The 22,045-nt window shown below is 44.5% G+C and overlaps 1 protein-coding gene across 19 annotated transcripts in view; it reads right to left on the bottom strand.

Moving 5' to 3' along the window:
• Positions 1 to 22,045, bottom strand: part of KMT2C (lysine methyltransferase 2C) — a 262,120-nt gene that overhangs the window by 22,864 nt on the left and 217,211 nt on the right. For all 19 annotated transcript variants that reach the window (XM_025291876.3, XM_025291897.3, XM_025291882.3 and 16 more), the window contains 10 exons: positions 21,607 to 21,680; positions 20,353 to 20,535; positions 18,086 to 19,969; positions 17,360 to 17,652; positions 13,499 to 15,324; positions 12,290 to 12,401; positions 9,619 to 9,697; positions 8,050 to 8,113; positions 6,008 to 6,240; positions 1,075 to 2,769 (listed from right to left, as the gene is read on the bottom strand). In XM_025291876.3, coding sequence (XP_025147661.3) covers positions 1,075 to 2,769; positions 6,008 to 6,240; positions 8,050 to 8,113; positions 9,619 to 9,697; positions 12,290 to 12,401; positions 13,499 to 15,324; positions 17,360 to 17,652; positions 18,086 to 19,969; positions 20,353 to 20,535; positions 21,607 to 21,680 — 6,443 coding nt within the window. The remainder of the gene's footprint in view (positions 1 to 1,074; positions 2,770 to 6,007; positions 6,241 to 8,049; positions 8,114 to 9,618; positions 9,698 to 12,289; positions 12,402 to 13,498; positions 15,325 to 17,359; positions 17,653 to 18,085; positions 19,970 to 20,352; positions 20,536 to 21,606; positions 21,681 to 22,045) is intronic.

The raw sequence follows: 22,045 nt of genomic DNA on the forward strand, positions 1-22,045 counted from the left end.
AGTATCGGGGGAAGATGATTCTAGAACTGAGTTTTGAAAGACAAAGACATTGGCCAGGTGTGAATTCTCTAAGACCCTCAGGGGCTGCAAGGCGCCCAGGATTCCCAGGGCCAGAGGAGGCGACTGACTGAGCGGCAACAAAACTGCCTCTGGGCTGATGACAAATACGACTGAAAACCTCACCACCACCAAAATCCACAGAATTCATGTCTGAGTCTCTGGAATCAGCACTCAGTCTCTACTGAATCAGACAAAGAAGGAAAACAAAGAGTAAGCCAATACTTGCAAAACGAAAGGCTCCATGAACAACTGCACACGTGGACAACTAAATTCACAAGTCCATTCCATTCAGTTAAAAAAAAAAGAAACAAAGTCTAATTTGAGCAGCTCTGTAGGGAGCTTATGAAGACAACAGCAACGGCACTGCAGCTTTTGAAGGAAGACAACTAGATACACTCCCACCGCCGAAAAACGTGCCGGGGAAGTATCTCAGGGAAATTCCCTGGAATGCAGGAGATGGCATCTTATAGAGAAATATTTACAAGGGAATTCTGCACACAAATGAACAAGCAAATCCAGTGTTCTGTAACTAAAAAACGGAAAAATACTGACGCATGGAAAACCAAAAAGGTAAAATAACATCTACACGTTAAGACCGTGTGTGTGTAACATGAAGTATTAACACTTTGAAACAGAATGGATCCCCAGTTTGCATTACAGGGGTGCGTGAGCTACTTTGTTATTGTGAAGAGGTTAAGGGAAATTGCACGCAGTCTGCAGTTAGGGCACACAGACACTCACTCCTCTGCTTGCGTCAGATCCGCTCACTGTGGTAATGATCAGCTGATGGGACACGTTAGGTGTGAAATGCACTGCCCTACACATCTCTGATTTTTGAAAAACATAATAAATTATTGCTTGGTAATAATTTATGGGTATAAATCAAAACACAAGGTCCATGTTAATTTTCCTCCATAATAAAAAGGTTATAAAAGGTTGGCACTAATCTGTTGTAAACATAAGGTGAAACAGGAGAGGACAAAGGACACTGTGGTTTTCCCGGGCCATACTTACCACCTCGGCTGGGTTCTGCCTCTCAACCAGTTTGCTGTCCTTAGTAGAATCGTCTTCTGAACAAAAACCACCTTCGGGTTTCTGATTTAAAAGGGAAGATGCCTTTTTATTTTTCAGCAGGTGCTTCAGAAGCTCATTGCCCGAGTCCCCTTTGGTAGCAGGAGCACCGGCGGCTCGGGGAGGGCTGTGCGCAGGGCAGGTGGTGGCGGCTGTGGCCTGCTCCTCAGCCTGGTCCTCGGGGAGCTGCTCGGCTTTGGGTGCTCCCCGGCCCGGGCCCTGCTCTGGCTCGGGGGTCTCCAGTTTTGCCTCTTGGGCAGCGGCAGGGGTCTCCACGGAGAGCTTCTCCACCTCTGACTCTGCATAGGTCTGCTGATCTGGGGTTCCCTGTGCGAAGTCCCTGCCAGGCGGCTGGACCTCTGGCTCGGCGCACAGCAGACCTGCTTCCCCGCTGGGTGGGGATGGGCCCGCGGGCTCTGCCGCCTCAGGTCCTGCCAGGTGCGGGGGCTCGCTGGGCACGGGCACGGCGGGCACAGAGGTAGTTTCTGGGACGCTTGGGGTCGGCGGGGCAGTGATGTCTGAGTGGGGGGTGGACGGAGCCTTGGCCGACTCCGCGTCCTCGTCTTTCTTCTTCTTCCGGGTCCTCTTCTTTTTCCCTTTCTCTTCCGGGATTATGTCAGAATACAGCTGGATGAGTGACTGTGCCGAGCCAGGGTAGCTCTGCCCCTGGGTGACGGCTGGGTCCTGGCCACCGGGGAGACCGCTGCTGGCCGCGGGGAGAGCAGGTGCGAACGGCGGCCTCGCGGGGGACGGCTGGAAGCCAGGCCCAGGAAGACCTCCATGGACCTGCTTCACGGGGTGGAAACTTGGGCTTCCTCCTGGAATAGAGGGCGACTCGGGAACAAAGGAGGGCGGTCCTGTCTGCCTCCGCTCGTTGGTCTGCAGGAAACCTGGGGTTGGGGGTGAGCTGAGAGACGTCTGCTGCATACTCTGGGGCTGCACCGCCTGCCCCATCTGGTGCTGCGGAGACGGTGGGAGGGGCCGCGGGGGCGGCACGAAGTCGCGAGGAAGGTCCGAGCTGTAGAACGGGAGCTGGGGCGCGGGTGGCCGGCTGCTCAGCTCCGAGCCCATCAGGCCGTGCTGCTCTAGCTCCAGCCGCTGCTGCAAAGCTCTCTGTCTGTCGACTTCCTGCATGAGTTGGATCCGCTGTCTCTCCTGCTGTTCCCGGAGACGTTCCTTACGTTCTCGTTCTTGAAAACTTTCACTAAATGGGTTATTGTCATCGAATTCCACCCGAGGTGGCGGTCCACTCTGGGGATTTGCATTTGACACAGCCCCTGGGGCTGGTGTGCAAGTTTTTATTGGTAACTGGGCAACTGAAGGCTGAATCCTAGGAGGGTTGAGAGGGAGGTGAGGAGGAGCACTGGGAGGTTGCCACCCAGGTAAGCTGGGCATTCTGGCTGGGCTGCTGTGGCCAGGCATGACTGCAGGGTGCTGCAGCTGCGGGGGCACCATTGGGAAGCTGGGCTGGCTCATGGCAGGTGGGGGGGCACCCGGAACCAGGGGCGGCTGGGGCTGGACACCAGGTAGAACGGCGGGCGGGGGGGCCATTGCACATTGCTGCTGCTGCTGCTGCTGCTGCTGCTTAATCCGGTAATCTTCAATCAACTCGGCATGCTCTTTCTGTTGTTTACGAATCTGGAATCAGAGAAGTCAGTCCTGCTCATCATATATGTACTTACTACAGGCTTCACACAACACTGGCTGATGATAAGGGTGCAGGTGACACAGAAGGCAATTAGATCTTGTAGAGGCAAAATTATTTCGCTTATTAGGCAATGGCAAACATCACCCCCCTCCAAAAAACTCAACTAAAAACTGCCAATCTTTTTGATAATAAGATGTTTCTAAATATGAAATACCAAAAACAAATTTGAAAAACGTTTTTTGATAATAATATTAAGAAAATCTTACTCCGAAAGTCATAAGCTTTTTAAAGTATTTAAAAAAGACACTAGGGGATCCCCAGCAGCCCAGCGGCCAGGGCTCCACACGCTTCGCTGCTGCGGCCTGGGGAACTAAAGTCCCACAAACTATATGCCGTGGACCAAAAAAAAAACACAAAAAAACAAAACCAAGACCATAAACAAAGGTTATACAGGAATCAGCTAATCGTGATGCCTTAGAGGTTACATTAATACATAAGGTTAGACTACTTATGAGATTTAACTCAAACTTTAACCATTTAAATGTTAAGATTTCATTTAAGTGTACAAAACTGTACAACATGTTAAAAAAATAAGATGAATTAGTAGTATGCATACCACACCCTCCCATCCATGTTAAAAAGACTAGATTGGTAAAACTCCTTGAAATTAAATGGGTATCATTTCTGAAATACGGAGACGCTCTGGGGTGGTATTTTGAACACTTCCTACTAGGCTCCTAACACCACGGCTGACTTGTGTCAGGGAGCTCATCCCAGACCCGTGATGGCCTCGGGGGCAGACGCTCGGGACTACCTCGGTAAAGATGCAAGCCATGTCCTGAGGACACACCGCCTCACACAGAGAGCTGGGAGACAGGGCCAGGAGACAGGGCTGCGAGATGCGCGTGTTCTCCACATACTGGACTCGTGCCCTGACCCAAATGTTGACAGCTTTTCAACTTATTATCAACAGGTTCCCAGGCCGACCAGCATATTCTCTGCACACATCGTTTGGGCCTGTTTCCCAGTGGCTGGAACTCCTACCTGTTCTCCTCTCTCTCCTGACTGGCTTCCTACTAGAACTGAGAAAGTCACCACTGGACTTTGGTGAAGGAGAATGAACACACAACAAGCACCCAGAACACGATCTGGATACAGAAGACACTGAGCCAGGCCTCTCCCAGGACATTTTACACTTCTCTTAAGAACACGTCGTTAAAGAGATGACACTGGATTGCTGCCAACAGATGATGCGTCCCATTCTCCAAGTACAGCATTAATATCTAAGCAGGATTTGATCCACGTATATGCAAAAACTAGGCCCTCATCATAAAAAATTTATAGACATATACCAGAAGGCAGTAACAAAGCTAAAAATAATTTATAAAAGAATCCTTAAAAGCATATTTACTTGCAGTAAAAAATGGCCCCAGAAACTAAACTCAGAAAGAAATGAAACCTCACTCTGGAAGAGTCCTAGTTTTAAACAAGGGGATCATACTGTAATCGCCAGGGGGCGGCAGAGGAGATGGCGAGATGGCATCACGGACTCAATGGACGTGAATTTGAGCAAACTCTGGGAGACAGTCAAGGACAGGAGAGCCTGGCATGCTACAGAACATAGGGTTTCAATGAGTTAATGACAGATCAACAACATAGCCTGCAGATAAAATGCCTCGTCAGCTATCGCATCTATCTCCACAACGACTCAGCAGATTCTTTACCTGTTGCTGTTCAGGTGCTAAGTGATGTCCGGCTCTTTGGGACCCTATGAACTGTAGCACAGCAGGCTTCCCTGTCCTTCGCTCTCTCCTGGAGCCTGCTCAAACTCGTGTCCATTGAGTCAGCGATGCCATCCAACCGTCCTGTCAGCCCCCTTCCTCCTGCCCTCAATCTTTCCTGTGTAAAGTGGTGATGATACCCCCTTGTAAGACAGGGCATGTGACTAAGTTCCCTATGCAGAAAGCTCTTCTGTGATGTCTACACCAAGTCAATCAAACTGCTCTTTTCTACTATTAACTTGGAGAATAAAATTTATGTTGACAATCAAAAACAAGATGGACCTTTCTGATGTATAATTCTATGCATTTCAACACAGGTGGAGACCAGTGTGGCCATCACCACAGCCAAGAGACAGGCCACTGCCCCTCTGTGGTCAAATCCTCCTCCCCCAGCTCTAGGCCCTGGCAAGCTCTAAACTACTGTCCAACTATGTAATTCTGTCATTTCAAGAATTTTCCATAAATGGAATCAATATATAACTTTTTGGGATTAGCTTCTTTTACTCAGCACAATGCTCTTGCTGTATCTACCCCAGCTATGGTGTATTTCAGCAGTTCCATTCTTTTTGATTGCTGAATAAGTATTTCATCATTCGAATGTACCACGCTTTGTCCAAACATTCACCACAGAAGGATGGTTGGGGGTGGGGGTGGGGGGGGGGGGGGGGCGTGTCCCAGTTTTTGGTGACTATGTTAGAGATGCTGTCCGTACGTGTACGCCCAGGTTTTGGGTGAACCTAAGTTTTTTTTAATTCAAGTAAATACCAAGAGGTCCCTTAATGCATTTTAAACACTATTACTCTTCTTTTAAATAAAAAGCTCAAGTTTTATCTCTTTGTAAGTATAACTGCTATTTCAGCATGAACATTTTGAGAACCATCAGGTCTATAATGGAAGATAACAACAACCTGGTCTTGTATTTCAGGAACGAGTCCTTTACAGTCAATGTATATTAAGATCAAAATACTGAGAGGGAACACTAATAAAAACATAGTATAAAAAAATAACCTCCAGAATGATTCAAATGCTCCATCTGAAATTCCACTAGAGACTAGGGACCCAAAGACAGGGCAAGACAAAGGTCAACTCCAAGTACTGACAGAAAACCGAGGCTCTCCCCAAGTGCTGTCTCCAGGAAAGCTGAAGAGTGCAAGGTGACCCCTCAGTGCAGGGAGAGCACCTCAATTCCTCCCGCTCTATCAGCTCCAGCAGGGTTTCCTCCCAGAGCACGGCCACAGTCCCTCTACGTCAGGGCTGGGACAACGCGGCTTGTCAGAGGCGCCTGCAGCAGTGCGTGCTGTGTGACCGTGACTCTGGGGCAAGGACTGGGGCAGTCACGCCCCCACGAAGAGGTCTGAGAGCTGTCATTTCTGACAGCGCACTTCTGCGTGCCACTCACCACCAACCAAATCCATTCATGATTAATCGAGAGCAGGCTCTGTGTTACCTGCTCCAGCTGCTTCTGAACCATGCTCTGCTGCTCGGTGACGTGCTTGAGCTGCTCGGCGTCCTCCTCTGGGAACTCTCGCCCAGCCTTCTTGGCGGTACGCTGCTTAGCTGAAAGGGCCTTCTTGGATTTCCTGTGCGCGCCGATTTGTTCTTCAAGATATTTCTGCTGCATCTGAAGAAGCTGTTGGGTCTCCTGAAGCCATTCTTCGTACTGTTTACGTTGAGAATCATCTGAGGAAAAAGATTAAAATTCATCTGTGTTAATTTTCTAAAGAGTCCAATACAAGATACACAAATCCATTTTGTAAGGAAACAGTTTCACCATGACCTTGTCATAGGTATTGTGAAAACATAATACTAAATATTAGACCATAATGCAATTAATAGAGTAGAAGATTTTAGAAAAATATTTAAGAAAACTAAAGAATGCATATTCTTAGAGGACACAGGCTAACCTCATACCTTTAAATACTATAAACCCAATCTCTGAGAAGCAGAAGACTTATCTGATAGGATACTTTTTATCTACTAAATTATCGAATTCTCTAACCCAAACGCCACTATTAACTAAAATAAAACTACATTTGTATTTGATTAACTCAACATTACAGATTTTGAAGAGACAAAGTAAGACACAGCCTACCAAGGTGCAGAGCATGGATCAGGTATCATTTCCCGCTAACTGTCCAAAGTTTATAAGGTTTCCCCTATTTCTAAATAGTGAAAACATGTCCTGAACTAACAGGGAAAGAACCTAGAATGTTTTATAAAGGACCAATATGAAGTCTGTTTTATAACGGAAATCTGTAAGTTAAAAAAACTGATGATTTTTAAGAATTTTGTCATTTATATTCCTATAAATAAGCCATTAACCAAGTAAAATCTTTTCCACTTGTATGACTGTCATTAATATCTCCCCAGTTATATCTCTTCATCTTGTAGCAATATTCCTACTTTATTCTTTGAGGGCACTTTACTTCACTGATGCCAAGTTAAGGGGAAAAAAAGTCATCTTATGTTGTGAAATTCAGAATATACCATTTTGACTCACTTTAAGACAAAGAAATGAATAAATACAATTCCAAGAAGGACATTAGCTGAAAAATTACATCAATGATAACAGAATATCGTCATACAATAAGAATCCACCCAAAGTCAATGGGCACAATAAAGCCAGAAAAAGCCAGTTGGTTATAGTAGTTCACTTGTTTTTAAGGCAAATATGTATTCAAATTATAATAATTAATGAAAGGGGAATTTCAAAAGGTTGGACTTTGGGTTTGTTCTTAAACCCAGAAGTTCCGTCCGTGTATGAACTTGAATCTTCATCTACTAAATTTGCAGGGCATTGTTCTAGAACAGGCTTTTTCACAAGATTTCAGAAGTTCTGCTTCTGGTAGAATGAGACCTACCGCAAGGAAAGCCTTTCTGGTTTCTGGAACCAGGAGAGCAGAGGTGAGCAAAATGAAAAATAACGGTGAAAAAAAAGTTAGCTAGACAGTCTGGAGAGTTCAGAAAGGTTCAGTTTGGGGAGAACTTTAAATGCTATCCTGAAGCACCGTGGGACCCCTGAAGGTAACTAGGAGGATGTGGTAGCATCCTGCATCCCTGACTTCTTCACACCACGCTGCTAAGCCCGGCTCCTCTTTAAGCGTGCGCCCTTTGCTGTTCCCATTTCGTGTCCTTGCCACTGGCACAGTCAGTCATTAGAAAAGAAGTGGTTTCACGCCACAGACTGTGAAGCACCCAGTCTATACACAAAAAGAGCAGCAGCACTGAAGAGAACGGGGAGACGATTTTTCTGTATTAAAATACTCATCTCTAACCCTAAGTATTCATGCACAAAAGAAGGAAAAGCAATGAAATACATGCCTTGAGGAAGAGGACCCTAATAGGGCAGCAGTGATATTTAATAAAGGATTGAGGGCACTCTGACTTCAAATAACACACCTACACTAACTCCAAGATTTTAGAAGAACACAAATATAGTGCAAACCAGCAATCCCCAGAGAACACGTAACTGATTAGATTTATACTTACTGACAAAGCCTGGACCAAAATTTGGAGGATTAGGCCTAGAAATCTGATGTGTTATACTGCCATCCTAAAATAAGTAAAATTTACAAATAGGTTTATTCCACATTTCAGTTAAAGGGGGACAAAAACTTAAAAAAAGGAAAAAGAAGTGGAAGGGAAAAAACTTTAATTTCTTATGACATCTTTGAAGCTTTTGTTTCGATAAAAAGTAGAATGAATTTTGTGGTGACAACCTACTTTTTGAAAATTTTAAACTACCTCTGAACTGTTCTATTTGTTAGGTCTCAGTTGAAAAACAATTATTTTTGAACTAAGAGGTTATTCATCAAAAATATGATAGGAGGGCAAATCAAATAGTACTTAGCTGAAGATTCACATAAAACCCTACTTTGTGATCAAATCTACCTGGTTTCTTCAGCAACTAAGACATAGAAACATGGGTTCCAGATTTACTAAATTCCACTTCACAAAGTTATTTATAAACAAGAACCAGTATCTCTAACAGGCACAAATAATAAAACAAATATACACTAATTTAAATATTACTCTCATTTTCTAATTGAATGTCTTGTTTTTTCCAGGGAGATTGAATAAATAGTTATCTCACAATTCCCTGGTAACAATCTGATAAATAAAATTAACTTTGAAAAAGCATTTACTGAGTTCTCACAAATTCTGTTAGACATGAGCTATAGACAAAGTAAAGACAACAAATAATATCAGCACCCAGAATGCACTAAATGTAAACCATAAAATCCTGCAAAGCAGGTGGTGTAACATCGACAGATCAGAAAAAACGGAGACTAAAAAGTTTGCCCAAAAATCCCAATAAACTCATAGTGGAAATCGGATTAAACTCAGCTGTGAAGCCTATGTTTTTTCAACAATGTCACATGGCTGTTTTTTTAATGAAAATATAATTATCAGCATAATAAATCTAAAGCAGGGCAAAAAAAAGTGCCCAAAAGACATGAAAGTAGGTAGCTTTCTCTTTTTTTTTTTCCTAGGCAGAACTTGGTGAAAAGAAAAACTGAAAACACAATATAAAGTGTAGTTCTAACTTTCCTGGACATCACTTGACACTAAATATTTACACTTAAAGCTGATTACTGTGAATGTTAAGTACTTCAAAAATTAAATTATTCCAAGGAATAAATTGCAGCACGTGATTGTATCTAAATAAAATGACTATAATCATTATTTTCTGGAATTTGTAGCAGTTTTACATTTAAATGTAATGAGTGAATTCTAAAATGCTGGACGTGAAAATGTCTCCGTGGAGTTAAAAGTAAATGAAACCAAACCCTAAGATCCTAAGCACCTGGCTTCCCTCCAAGTGACCTTCTACCCTTAAATATACAGATCCTTTTCAGAAACTGTCAATGTTTTAACCTTAACTTGTCTTGCCCCTAAAAAAACAGTAAAGTATCTTATTTCTGCTGAGCCGTAACACACTGTGGCAGTGTTCTAGGGCTTCCACTGTTTCCTAGAAGTGGCCTCGCTGTGAAGACTAGTGAGACACACAGGGAAAGGCACTAGGGTTCGAGAGTGACTGGCGACAGGCGGCAGTACCTGAGCAGCTGCCTGTTGCAGGAGGGTCTGGCCGTCCCCACTCTGCGCCCCGGCCACTGACGGGCCCACGAAGGGGAACCTGTAGAAAGAATAACTGAGCATCAAAGAAATATTTGCAACTAACATCATCTTTACGTCCTGAACCGTTTTCTCTTCCAAGGAAGGAGGACTAATGGCAATGTGTGTCTTGTCAAAAACACTGACTCGGGCCCTGTATTTTTGTGCCCCAACCTACTACACGACGGAGAAGGCGATGGCACCCCACTCCAGTACTCTTGCCTGGAAAGTCCCATGGACGGAGGAGCCTGGTGGGCTGCAGTCCACGGGGTCGCTAAGAGTCGGACACGACTGAGCAACTTCCCTTTCACTTTTCACTTTCAGGCATTGGAGAAGGCAATGGCAACCCATTCCAGTGTTCTTGCCTGGAGAATCCCAGGGACGGGGAAGCCTGGTGGGCTGCTGCCTATGGGGTCGCACAGAGTCTGACACGACTGGAGCGACTTAGCAGCAGCAGCAGCTACTACATGATTGTGTGGCGTGCGAATCCTTCCTACTCGTTTTACCTGTGATGAAAGGGAAGACCCAGAGAGGCCAACGTCCCCACACTGACCAGTGTGGCTGCAGCGGCTGAGGCTGCCCCAGAGGGCCCGCTGCTATGTGCCTCAGTACACAGTGCAGCTAATTCAAACCTTTTAGAAAATAATGAAGGCATAGTTTTCCTAGAATTTACATAATCAAACTGTTTATTCTGATCTTTATTTAAAACAAAAGATGCATCTCAATTAAGAACCTTCATATATCCTTATGTCTACAGGTTAGAGCAAATCAAAAACTGGTCATTGACTAAGAAAAAGTCTATATGGTTAAAAATATCTGGCAAAATGTTACTTACTCTAGTTAAAAACTTCAGAAACATTACCGCTTTGAATGAAAACACTGCACCTAGAGTTACCAAATGCTTCAACGTATATCTTCCAAATTATTTATCAAACATTATAATTAATGTCTAAGTAGGTAACTATGTCTAACATTATAATTAATGTCTAATCACAATTTGGAACATAAGCTTTTTAATTTTTTTACTCAGCTTTTTGATTCATCTGTTGCCCCCGGGCCCCACTATAGCCTGGTGTGGAAACGTCTCTCAATCCACAGAGCACTCACTGTCCGTCACCCTCAGTCAACTTATGCCACCACATGAAGGAGGGATCATCATCTCTGCCTCCTCAAAGACCTCAGCAGAAGCGCTAACAACTCGCCGGCTGACTCACATCAGTGGGTCTAAGTAGAGACTTATGCTGAAGGAGCAGGGGTTCCAAATCTCAGGTCTGTATTTTAAAGTGCAGAATTAAATTTAAAATTTCCTTCTATTTTGACTACAGGCAGCAAACTACAGTATTATCAGCAGTACTGTGACTTTTCAAAAACAGAACTTGTTATTTTCATGGCAAAAGTTGTTGCACAAACCCAATCGGTCATTTAGGTTCATCACATCATTCTTTTGAAGTTATGGTAGTTATTAGACCTATTGCCAAATTTATTCATGTATTAGAGAAGCACATATACTGTAACTTTTACATTTAAATAACTATTTCAAATATAAATGATCTCCTCTTTAATATTTTGGTTTGGCATTAAAATATTCTGAGGAGTTCAAAGGCTTTACTGGAATGTCAAAAAGTCCACGACATAAAAAAGTTAAGAATGCTCATGACGGAGAAACAGTGTTCACAGGCGCTGTGCGTGCAAGTCATTACAGTCTCCTCTTTGATCTCAACAATGCTTCTCAACCATTTCCAAAGTAGCCAACAAAGCACCTGTGAAGAACTGTGTTTAAATTCATGTAGACTTCACATTCAATTCCACGATCACCCACACTCAACAAGCAATTAGGCTAAATCGAGGCTCTATGCCTACTCTATGGACAGAGGTTTACAAAAGAACCACCCATGGCGCCCGCTAAAACCACAAGCACGGTCTCCAGATACTCTGGTTCAGTGCGTCTGCAGTCGGGTAAAGGAACCTTAGAGGAATTTTTAAAAAAGCTACCACATAATTCTGATGATGGTCCATGATCAGCACTTAAGAAACCCTTAGGGGGTGTAAATAATTTCAGAAATTCAGAGAGTCGAATAACTCAATCTTCTCTAATGTGTAATTTTCGCATTTTTTCCTATTAATAGTGAAAAGGCTTATAAAGTTTCCAAGTGCTAACTCTCATACGTCCTCTGATGGAATAAAAAACCTTCACACTAATACACCATCTTCTGTTCTCAGCACAGAGCAGTTTAATGTCTGTTTTCCTGCTCACCCTCGCCTACTCTGGATGAAGCATTTCTGTCCCAAGCAGTTTTTGGTCAGCGTTACCTACTCCCAAGTACCTAAACAAGTGTGTACTTAAATACGTTGAATTTCCTGCTTAGTCAAGTCAATCTTGCAAACCATTCTATGATGCTTTATTATGTTTACCCTGAAACGAATGAAAATTCAATCTTTACATTTGTACAGCATTTTGCTTTTGATTATATTCCGCTGACATCACAACCAATTGAAATAATTCTCGTTCATTCCGAGAATACAGGCTTTGCGTCACTATATGCTCCTTTCAGCAGCTAGCAGTGATTGCGTACGCTTCTGATGCACAGCGAGCACGAGAAGCGTCGCCACCTACCTGTTCATGACCATCGGCGGCATGCCCATGTTGTTTTGTGCCATCACTTTATTTATGCCCTTAAGAGCCACCATTTTGGCTTTCATTATGGGGTCTGTAATTGCATCAAAATCTAAAGAAGAAACATATTTTAAAGTTACTTATTTCACAGTACTTGGTTCAAGTGACACTAAGAGGTAACGTAATTCACAAACATCACACAACTGAGACTCTTATTCCTTGTTATTTAATAATCACTATTATAGGTCTCTATTCTAGGTAAAGAATTATGAGAACCTCATCCTGAATTTACTTCCATCTAAGTGATCAACGCATTTAATACCTTAGTCCTGTAAGAATCTAAACAAGGTATTTGTCAAATACTGGCATAAGGGAAATGATAGCAGTAACCTAAAGTGATGCAATTCCATTCATCTAAACTTTCACAAGGCTCAGCAGAATGTTCCACCATGATGAGAAGCTGCACTTATTACAAATACTAAGGAATTTTTGTTAAATTGGTTATTACTCAAGAGAAAAATGGATCAAGTTCTGATAATAAGGACAGGCTAAGGGAAAAGACCTCTTCGCATATAGAAATCGGCTAAATTGATGGAACTGGCAATGAATGTATGACAGAAGGTCAATTTTATTGTTTAGAAAAAGAAGCATTCAAAAAAAGAAAAAAGAAGAAAGGATTCCTTGGAATGTGTCCTTGATTGCTAGTTCTTTGTCTTAGAGGCGCTCAGGCATTCTTAGTGCATTGCTTTTTTTTGGGGGGGGGGGGCACGTTCCCCCAAATTAGTAAGCTACTAAAATAAGTTAGAGAGCTTTATATGACTAAAAAAACTGCCAAGCATTCATTGTACAAATGAGAAGTTTTCTCCTAGCATAATTTCTTTAAATTCACCTTTCAATGACTCTGAAAACACCTGACAATAATGAGAATATATAGAAGGAAGGAACCAAAAAAGATTTATTTCTATTAAGTCATCCCATAAAAAATAGAATTGAGAATGTCTGAAACTCCAGGAGTTTACTTTCTTGATTTACTGGGCAGGAATCTTAAAACTCTTAGTCAGTTTCATCTCAAAGCTGAAGAAGGAACAGAAATACAACCCTCAGTACTCTAGGCCACATGTAATTTTAATACAGAAAAAAGACTGTAAGCATACCACATTCCACCCAAAGCCCACGGTAGTAATTTCTGAAATTCGGAGGAACTCCTACCGATATTAGGGAAGAACGGCTCAGACCGCTGACGGATCATGGCTTGCATCTGTCTCTGCTGCTGCTGTTCTTGTCTCTCTTGATCCAAAAGATCCTGCAGAAGTAGAGGCTGCTCCTCCAGAAGGAGGGGCCTCTCTCTGCTCTGCTGGGCTAACGTCTGAGGAATCATTAGCTGCTGGGCTCCAGACATGCCACTGGTCCCAGGCTGACTCGTCAAGGGCACAGGCTGACTGGCAGGTTTGCCTGTCCCGAAACTGTGGTTTACTGGCGGCTGACCCTGAATGAAGCCTGGATTTACCTGCACACCCTGAGGGAAAGCATGGTTTAGTCGAGGGACTACTGCCATGTTAGAATTCATGGTATTATCCAAAACATGACCAGGCGGTGTCATCAGAGGGGGAGGCAAACTTGACACGTGGCCGGACGGGGAGGCCGGCAGAGTTGGTGCTGGAGATGCCAACGGCCTCATGTCTGCAGAATCAGGTTTTTCGTTAGCAAGTAAACTTGAGAGAACTGGAGTTGGCCCAGGTATGCCACACGGGGTGACAGCATCTTCAGCAGGCAGCTGAGTGGCCCCACGAGCCACACTCGGGTTGGGGCCGGTCGTTTCTTGCGTAGTCCTTTTCTCCAGCAGGTCTGCATCACAGGGCTGCACAGGAGCCTTGTCCCCATCGCTCCTGTCCAGAGGAGCAGAGGCTGGTGGGCAGGGAGGGTCAACGGTATCTTTACCGTCCTCACTTTTCTCACTTCCACATTTGGCTTCCCCTTTAGAATTTGGAGACAGTACTTCCGTTTTTATCTCGCTGCTGACAGTGGATTTTTTCCAAGGAGAAGGCTTATCAGAAGGAACCACACTTTTGTTGTCTTGCTCCTTTTTTTCAGGTTCAACAGATACACATTGATTATCTAACTTATCATCAATTGGGACATTGAGGTCCAGTTCCTCGTTGAACATGCTCTTCTTATCTCCCAGGTCAAGTTCTGGGTCTGTATAGGCGATGATATCGAACTCCCCTGACCGTAAGAGGTCGTCCAGGTTGGGGTCGTTCGCTTCCAAATTCCCCAGAGTGTCCAACTCGTCCCCCTTGCCATCTTCTGTATCCAGGTTTAAATTTTCAAGATCTTCGTCATCTAAGTCTTTGACTTCAACCCCTTCGAGGTCTTTAACATCGAGTTCTTTGACAGATGGGTCATCAGAATCAAGCTTTTCTTCGAGACCATCAGAAGACTGGGTGGTTATCTGTAAATTTTCAGATGTCGTTTCAGCTGGCACAGAGGCTGACAAAGGGGCCTCTGAGAACTCACCACCCAAGGGATGACTCAGAGACCTCGTGACCATAGCAGACGAATGGACAGCATGGCTCTGCTCTTGCTGAGATGGCGGCACTTGGTCCAAATTTGGGTGCACGGGCAGCTGATGATGGAGGCCTTGGGAGGGTCGTCTCATGGGGTCTGGGTGTCTGGGGCCTGGGAAGTCCGGCCGGGGAATGAAGCTTCCATGGCGGGGATGGGAGGGTGCCTCAATGACGTTGCCAGGAACAGCAGGGAAGGGCAGCCGGGGCCTCCCATCTGGGGCCCGGTGCCTCAGCTCAATGAAGGCCTGGCCCAGTATGTTATGCTGCTGAACCGGCAGGCTCTGTGCTGGGAAATGTGCAGGAAGTCCACCAGGATTATTCATTGGTGAGTTATTTAAAGGCCTGGGCATATCTACAGATAGAGACCTTCTGAGCTGTGGAGGAACTCCAGAACCTTGCATTTGCTGAGGAGGTACAAGGAAGCGTTCCTGACCTGACAAGGTGCCATGACCACCTCCTGGAAATCCAAACCTAAAAGAAGAAATATATAACACAGATAGTGAACATAAAGTACTGAATTCAGAGTTAGGTTGATAAAAAGGAAAAGTTTTAGATTAAATACAGATAGGGCTCCCCTGGTGGCTCAGATGGTAAAGAACCTGCCTGCAAAGCGGGAGACCTGGGTTTGATCCCTGGGTTGGGAAGATCCTCTGGAGAAGGAAATGGCAACCCATTTCCTTCTGTAGTTCTGCCAGGAAAATCCCATGGAGAGAGGAGCCTGGTGGGTTGCAGTCCACGAGGTCACAAAGAGTCAGACACGACTGAGTAAGCACACAAAATGTTGCCAAATGTAATAATGACTTAGTAAAAACAAAATTATCACCATTAGAAAGTATTATAAAGAATCTATATGAACATAAATTTTTGCCACATACTCTACAGTAAATACCATACCTGAGCTCTGATGACATCTGACAGAGATCATAAACGAAGACAAAGGAAAACAAACAAGCAGATAGAATTGGTTGTTTACAAATTAGCATATACTACTGGAGTTGCAAAGAAGGCTATGATGTGGAGGAAGCTGATTTAAGGGGACGCTTGAATAGGAGGTCTAATGAATCTTACCAGAGACTTACAGGTCTCTGCACTGAAGAAAACAAAGGCACGATGACTGGACAGATTAACCTATCTGCTCAAAGAATGAGAACCAGGGGTAGTAAGACAAGAATGATAGGCATCATCTGTAAAGACTCAGTAAATGAATGAATTATAGAAAAACTTTTATTTATATTGTACCTCATTCCTAGAAAGAAAGAAAGGCAAGTTACAAACAAGTATGGATTTTCCAGGCGGTGCTAGTGGCAAAGAACATGCCTGTCAATGCAGAAGCCTTAACAAGAGACACTGGTTCCAAGCCTGGGTTGGGAAGATCCCCTGGAGAAGGGCATGGCAACCCACTCCAGTATTCTTGCCTGGAGAATCCTCATGGACAGAGGAGCCTGGTGGGCTACAGTCCATGGGGTCATGGGGACTGAAGCGACTTAACACGTACAAGTAAATATAAACAGAGTAACAGGCATAAAGTGAGGAGAAAGAAAAAAGAAAAATAAGGGGAAGACTTAAACATGAAGTATTAAACTAAAAAATATACCTGATAAAATGAAAAGCATATGTTAAAGAAATGCCTCCTTATTACAACTCAGGCCCACATTTGGCTCTGACCATTCTACTAGTCATTTCAAAAGAGAAAACCACTAATTTTACAACCCTATTTCATCATGAGAAGCTCCTACAGGAAAATATCCTTTCGATTTGGAAATGTCCACAAATATTTACTGCTGCTGCTGCTAAGTCGCTTCAGTCGTGTCCGACTCGGTGCGACCCCATAGACTGCAGCCCACCAGGCTCCTTTGTCCCTGGGATTCTCCAGGCAAGAACACTAGAGTGGGTTGCCATTTCCTTCTCCAATGCATGAAAAGTGAAAAGTGAAAGTGAAGTCGCTCAGTCGTGTCCGACTCCCAGCGACCCCATGGACTGCAGCCTACCAGGCTCCTCTGTCCGTGGGATTTTCCAGGCAAGAGTACTGGAGTGGGGTGCCATTGCAGTGTAAATTAAAATTAAAAATCTAAGAAGAAAATAATTCACATCACATATTTGACTGAATATGGCAGTAACATATTAGAGGTTTGATTAGTATGATAAACAGTATCATTGTGGCTGTAACGTAACGCTAGCACAGTCAATATTTAATAACGAAGGGAATGTTTTTAGTCTGTAGAGTACTTAGAGGTTTAGAAAAAAATCTATGATCTCTCATTAGTGGAAAATAACATTGATTTTATCTCAAAGGAATCAAGAAGTAAAACCAAGCAACGAGGTCTTAAGAGTCATATCAAAGAATATACGAATGTACGAAACATCAAATCATGCTGCTGTACACCTGAAGCTAACACAGTGCTGCAAGTTAACCACACTTCAATCAAAAAAGGGTAAAAAGAAGTCCTTTCAGTTGGGCATCTCCTTCTGTTGGCAGTTTACTCTGGCGTGAAATGAAAAACCTTACCTGAATCCATGTGGCCTCATCCCCATACCGCTGACATCAGGAGGATAGACTCCACGGGCCTCCTTCGGGAAAACGGTGTATCGAGGTCCCAGAGGAGGGACCATGGGAGACCTGATGCTCCCAGGGTAGGGGGGTGGGGGCCGGGCAAATGCCTGGCCGACGCTCTCTGGCTGCCAGTGTGGCGGGGGCCCCGGATGGGGCACTGCTCCTGGGTCCTGGGTCCCCTTCTCCTGCCGACCGGCCATCTTCTTCTGCTGCTGCTGCTGGAGGATGATCTCACGGAGCTTCTGTCGCTGCACGGAAGGAAACACAGGGTGACTGGGACTTCTGCTGACCCATGCCTTTTTCAGCCTCAATGATTCTAATACTCCATTATGGTACTGTTTGAATCTTAATATTTCAAAGTATGATAAAACACGAGTTACACAAATAGTCAATCGGTTGTAAAAAAATAAACATGATTTGGGTCCTTTTCCTTGCCATATAACCACCACAGAACTGAAGCTTTCATATTTAAGAATTCCACTACAAACTCATGAAGACTAAAATTAGATAAAACAATAAGTCCAATTCACTGGTGTTGATTCTACCAATTTCACTTTTCTTCTCTGCCAGTATGACAAGTTATACTGAAAAGATCTGCTTTAACATCTATGTAAGTTACTCGATAAAACAGCTTTCTCAAATAATACATTTAAGACAACTAAGAAGATTCAAGCTGTTTACCTGTCTCAATTTCTCTGTATCAGCCTGGGACATGTTGACAGTGCTCTGCGTGTCGGTGACCCCTGAGGTGGGTACGGGTCCAGGAAGCTGGGAGACGCTGGAGAACTGCTGGCCTTGCGGAGTCATGGGCGCGTTAGAAGGTGCCCCAAAGCTCCCCTCAGACCCAGGCCGTGGCTGATCAGCAACATCACAGGCAACCTGACTTGTTCCAAAAGTGTCAGGCTGTGGTCTAGGAGTCATGGGAGGCTGATCGTAGGGGTCACGGGAAGCAGATGGGGAAACACGGCTAAAAGCTTCTGAAAGACCAGGACCAGGTGGCCTGGGAGTCTGGGAACAAGCATCAGGTGGCCTCACTAGAGGGCCAGGTAAGGCTGCTCCTCGATTATGTGCTTGCAGGAAAGGATCCTGGTTTGGCATGAGGGCCGGTCTTGTCGAGGACCTAGTAAAACCCTCTGAAATCCTTGGCCGTGGTGCTGCTGGTGTTTGTGAGTAAGGAACAGACATTCCAGGTCTTGGGGTTCCAGGAGGATGAGCATATGGGTCAGAATGCCTCTGACTGGCTGCAGATGTAGCAAACAAGTCTGCTTGTGCAGATGGCCGTGGGGTTGGCGGCTGCTGACTATACGGATCCATCGTGGTGGGCCGGGGAGTTCCAGGAGGTTGAGAATAGGGGTCTGGGTTGGAGCGAGATGTTCCTGGGGGCTGGGAATAGGAATCTACAACAGGCCGTGGAGTTCCTGGAGGCTGGGAATATGGGTCCTGAGATGTTGGCCTTGATATGAGTCCAGGCTGGGAAAAAGCCCTCGAGGGATGGGAGAAAGACTCGTTCATTGCCGGATGTGGGGTGAGGGGAGGCTGGCTATAGGGATCACTGGACTGGTTATGAGAAAAGCTGTCTACAGGTCGTGGTGTCAACGTGGGCCTTTCATAAGGGTCGATGGACAATCGCCTTGGTGCCTGGGACGCTGGCCCGTAAGGGTCCTGGGAGGGAGGAGGGGGCTGCATCGGAGCTTTAAAAGGGCCGGGACCACCGTCGAGAGGAGCAGGTGTCAACAAGGGTCGAGCATACGGGTCAGGAATCCGCTGTCTCTGAAATGCATCTGCCCGAGGAGATGGTTTGGGGAAGTGGTCACTGGTGCCAGGGGTGAGAGGGCCTTGTGAGGTCTGCTCAGAAAGGGCAGGAGACCGGGGCAAGCCGAGGGGCTTGGGAAATGGCTCTGTCAGCACAGGCCGAGGGGTGTCTGGAGGCTTTGTGTAGGGGTCACTGCTCGCCACAGTGGTGGCACACGCCTCTCGGACCGGCGATGGCCGGTTGGCCATGGCCTCACCCATCTGAGGCGGCCTGGAGCCCGATGGCAGCGGCCCACAGCTCTCCGCCAGCGCGGCGTTTCTTCTGGGAAAGCTGTGGGCCCCGGGAGGTGGTCGTGGGGTACCCACCATTTTTGCATAAGGGTCCATTGGAGACGGTGGTCGGGAGTTGCATGATCCAGGGGCAAACACCTGTGGGGACGGGGGCTGAGAAGGCTGAGCCTGAGACAGACTCTCCTGCACCGACAGGCGCGAGGGCGCGGGGGGAGGCGGGGGAGCCTGCGGCTTCACAAACACATCATCTGAGGGGGCGGTGGTGGGGGTGCTGGGCAGCGGCTTTGGAAACAGGTCCTTGTGGAATGACTGGGCAGGAGACAGACTTCCATTCCCTGCCTGCGGGGTCAGAGGGCTCTGGATCCCACTACTGGGCGTGTCTGAGCCAGACTGGCCCATTGCAGGCTGAGAGCCCAGCTGCTGCTGCTGCTGCTGCTGCTGCTGCTGCTGCTCGCTCTTCACCTGCTCCAGCTTCTGCGTGGCTTCGATCTTAGCCTGCTGCTTGCTTTTCTGACGCATTTGCTGTTGAAACAAGAAAACAAGCCTATGTTTAAGGCATAATAAAGCTCCCTGTGGGGTGAGGTGGGGGCAACAGACAATGTGTCTGTTCTTATCAGTTTCCAGATTGTTCTGTATTAAATTATAAATTCCTAAAGAGGGGAGACAGTTATTCACCAAGAGCATACATAATGTCCACAGAAGTATATTGTTTATAATATTTACTATAACTTCCCAAAGTCAACATAAATGTATTTTACTGAAAAAAGGAAAGCCTATTTTTAATCAGATTTTTATATTCTAGAAAGAACTGTATCTGAAATGATGACATAAATAGCTCTTTTCTCAAAAACCAAAAAACCAATTTAAAAAGTCAATTCTTAAAAATAAACCCAAAAGACACACACCTGTCTGAACTTCCATTCCTGTTCATGTTCCGATTCTCTTTGCTTTAGTGGATCTTTAAAAAGATCCGAATCGATACGAGAGCTGGGATCGATGCTGTCTTGCTGTTGCTGCCTTTTCATGGAATCATTTGACATCTGTACTTTATTAATGCGTAAAGCAGCTCTGTTATCTCTGGCTTTTTGCTTTGAAAAAAAGGAGAAGATGATTATCTCCCAGTATATGTTAAACTTAGAAAAACTATGACAAACTTTATCATACCAAAGCAAGAAAATGTCAGGTTAAATAGTTGAAATATTATCCTTGAGAACTTACAGCCTTTTACATATCAGATGCTACCCCAACTCCCCCTTTTATAAGGCATGTTTCCATTCTAATTCTGGTAACAATCTCCTCAAAAATACAAAGATTAATACTTCTCTCCATTTACAGAAAAGAATACCAATTCTCCAAATCCAAAATCAGGAATTTGAAGCTTAACTTTCAAAAATAAACAAATAAAAAACCCACCATTGAGAAACATTAAAAATACCCTGCCATTACCTCTGCCAGTCAAGGGAAAACAAAACAAAGAATCATCAACACATCCCCCCAGAACAGCAATGGTTTGCTTTCTACAAGCAGTCAGCATCACTGGCAATACGTCTGCTGAAGCCCAGAGCACAAAGTAGCTGCGTGTTTTTCACAACAATAATGCAGATTTAAAATGCTTTAAAATGAAAGCAAAGATTTGGATCCAGTTGACAATCTTAACTTGGTGCTTTGGGAGAAAATAATTCACCATCTGAATGATGAATCTTATAAAATACCCTAATAACTCCTGCAAAGTCCATATTTCAAAAACTCCTTCAAAGTGTCCAGATATGTCTCTTTTAAGATACACAAAGATTCTCTACTAAATTTGATACAAAAAGGGCTTACTGTGGAAATAACTAAGGCACATTAATGCAGTTGCAAAATTTAGTACTTTTTTGAAGAGATAAAACAATTTAAAAGTGAAATGAATTAACCATGCTCTCAGAATAAGTGACCAATCTTCAACATGCTGGTTCTGTTCACCAGCTTTTGAAAATGTCACCCTCTATATTAAGACATCACGAGTGAGGAAATCACTATAAAACAAAGCTGGTTATTAGTTGTACAAGTATTTAAAAACACAGGTTTCTTCTGCAATGGAAAATTTTATTAAACTAAGACAATGAGAGTAAGGCTCAGGCATTGTTTAAGGATATAACACACAGCAGCTTTGTAAATACCACATATGGTGCTCTCTCCTGTGAGCTTGCTTTTCTCCACAACTTGGCAATTTGCTTCACTCTAGTCGTCCAGTCTGCAACAAAAGCACACAGCATACACACTTACAGAGCCACAACAGTGACATGTCTTAATAAAACGGTTGGTAAACGACTAACGGTTAAATCTGTCTTGTCCATATTTTCTTAAGTGAATACTCCTATATTGTTCTCTGTACACTACTGAGTTCCTGGTGCACAACAGGCCAAACACGCCTCTGAACACAATGCTGCCTAACAGTCTCACCTGCAGAGCTCAAGGTCTACATCGAAGTTCTAAGCAGCCAAGATGAAGTTAAGCCAAATATAATAAATTCCCTCAACTATGTAAGATGCTACCAGAACCAAAGCTAAAAGTTTTGGAAAACATCTATACACGAGACAAGTCTATCACGTTGACCAA

Source organism: Bubalus bubalis, chromosome 8, assembly GCF_019923935.1.
Source record: "Bubalus bubalis isolate 160015118507 breed Murrah chromosome 8, NDDB_SH_1, whole genome shotgun sequence".
Lineage (NCBI taxonomy): Eukaryota > Metazoa > Chordata > Mammalia > Artiodactyla > Bovidae > Bubalus > Bubalus bubalis.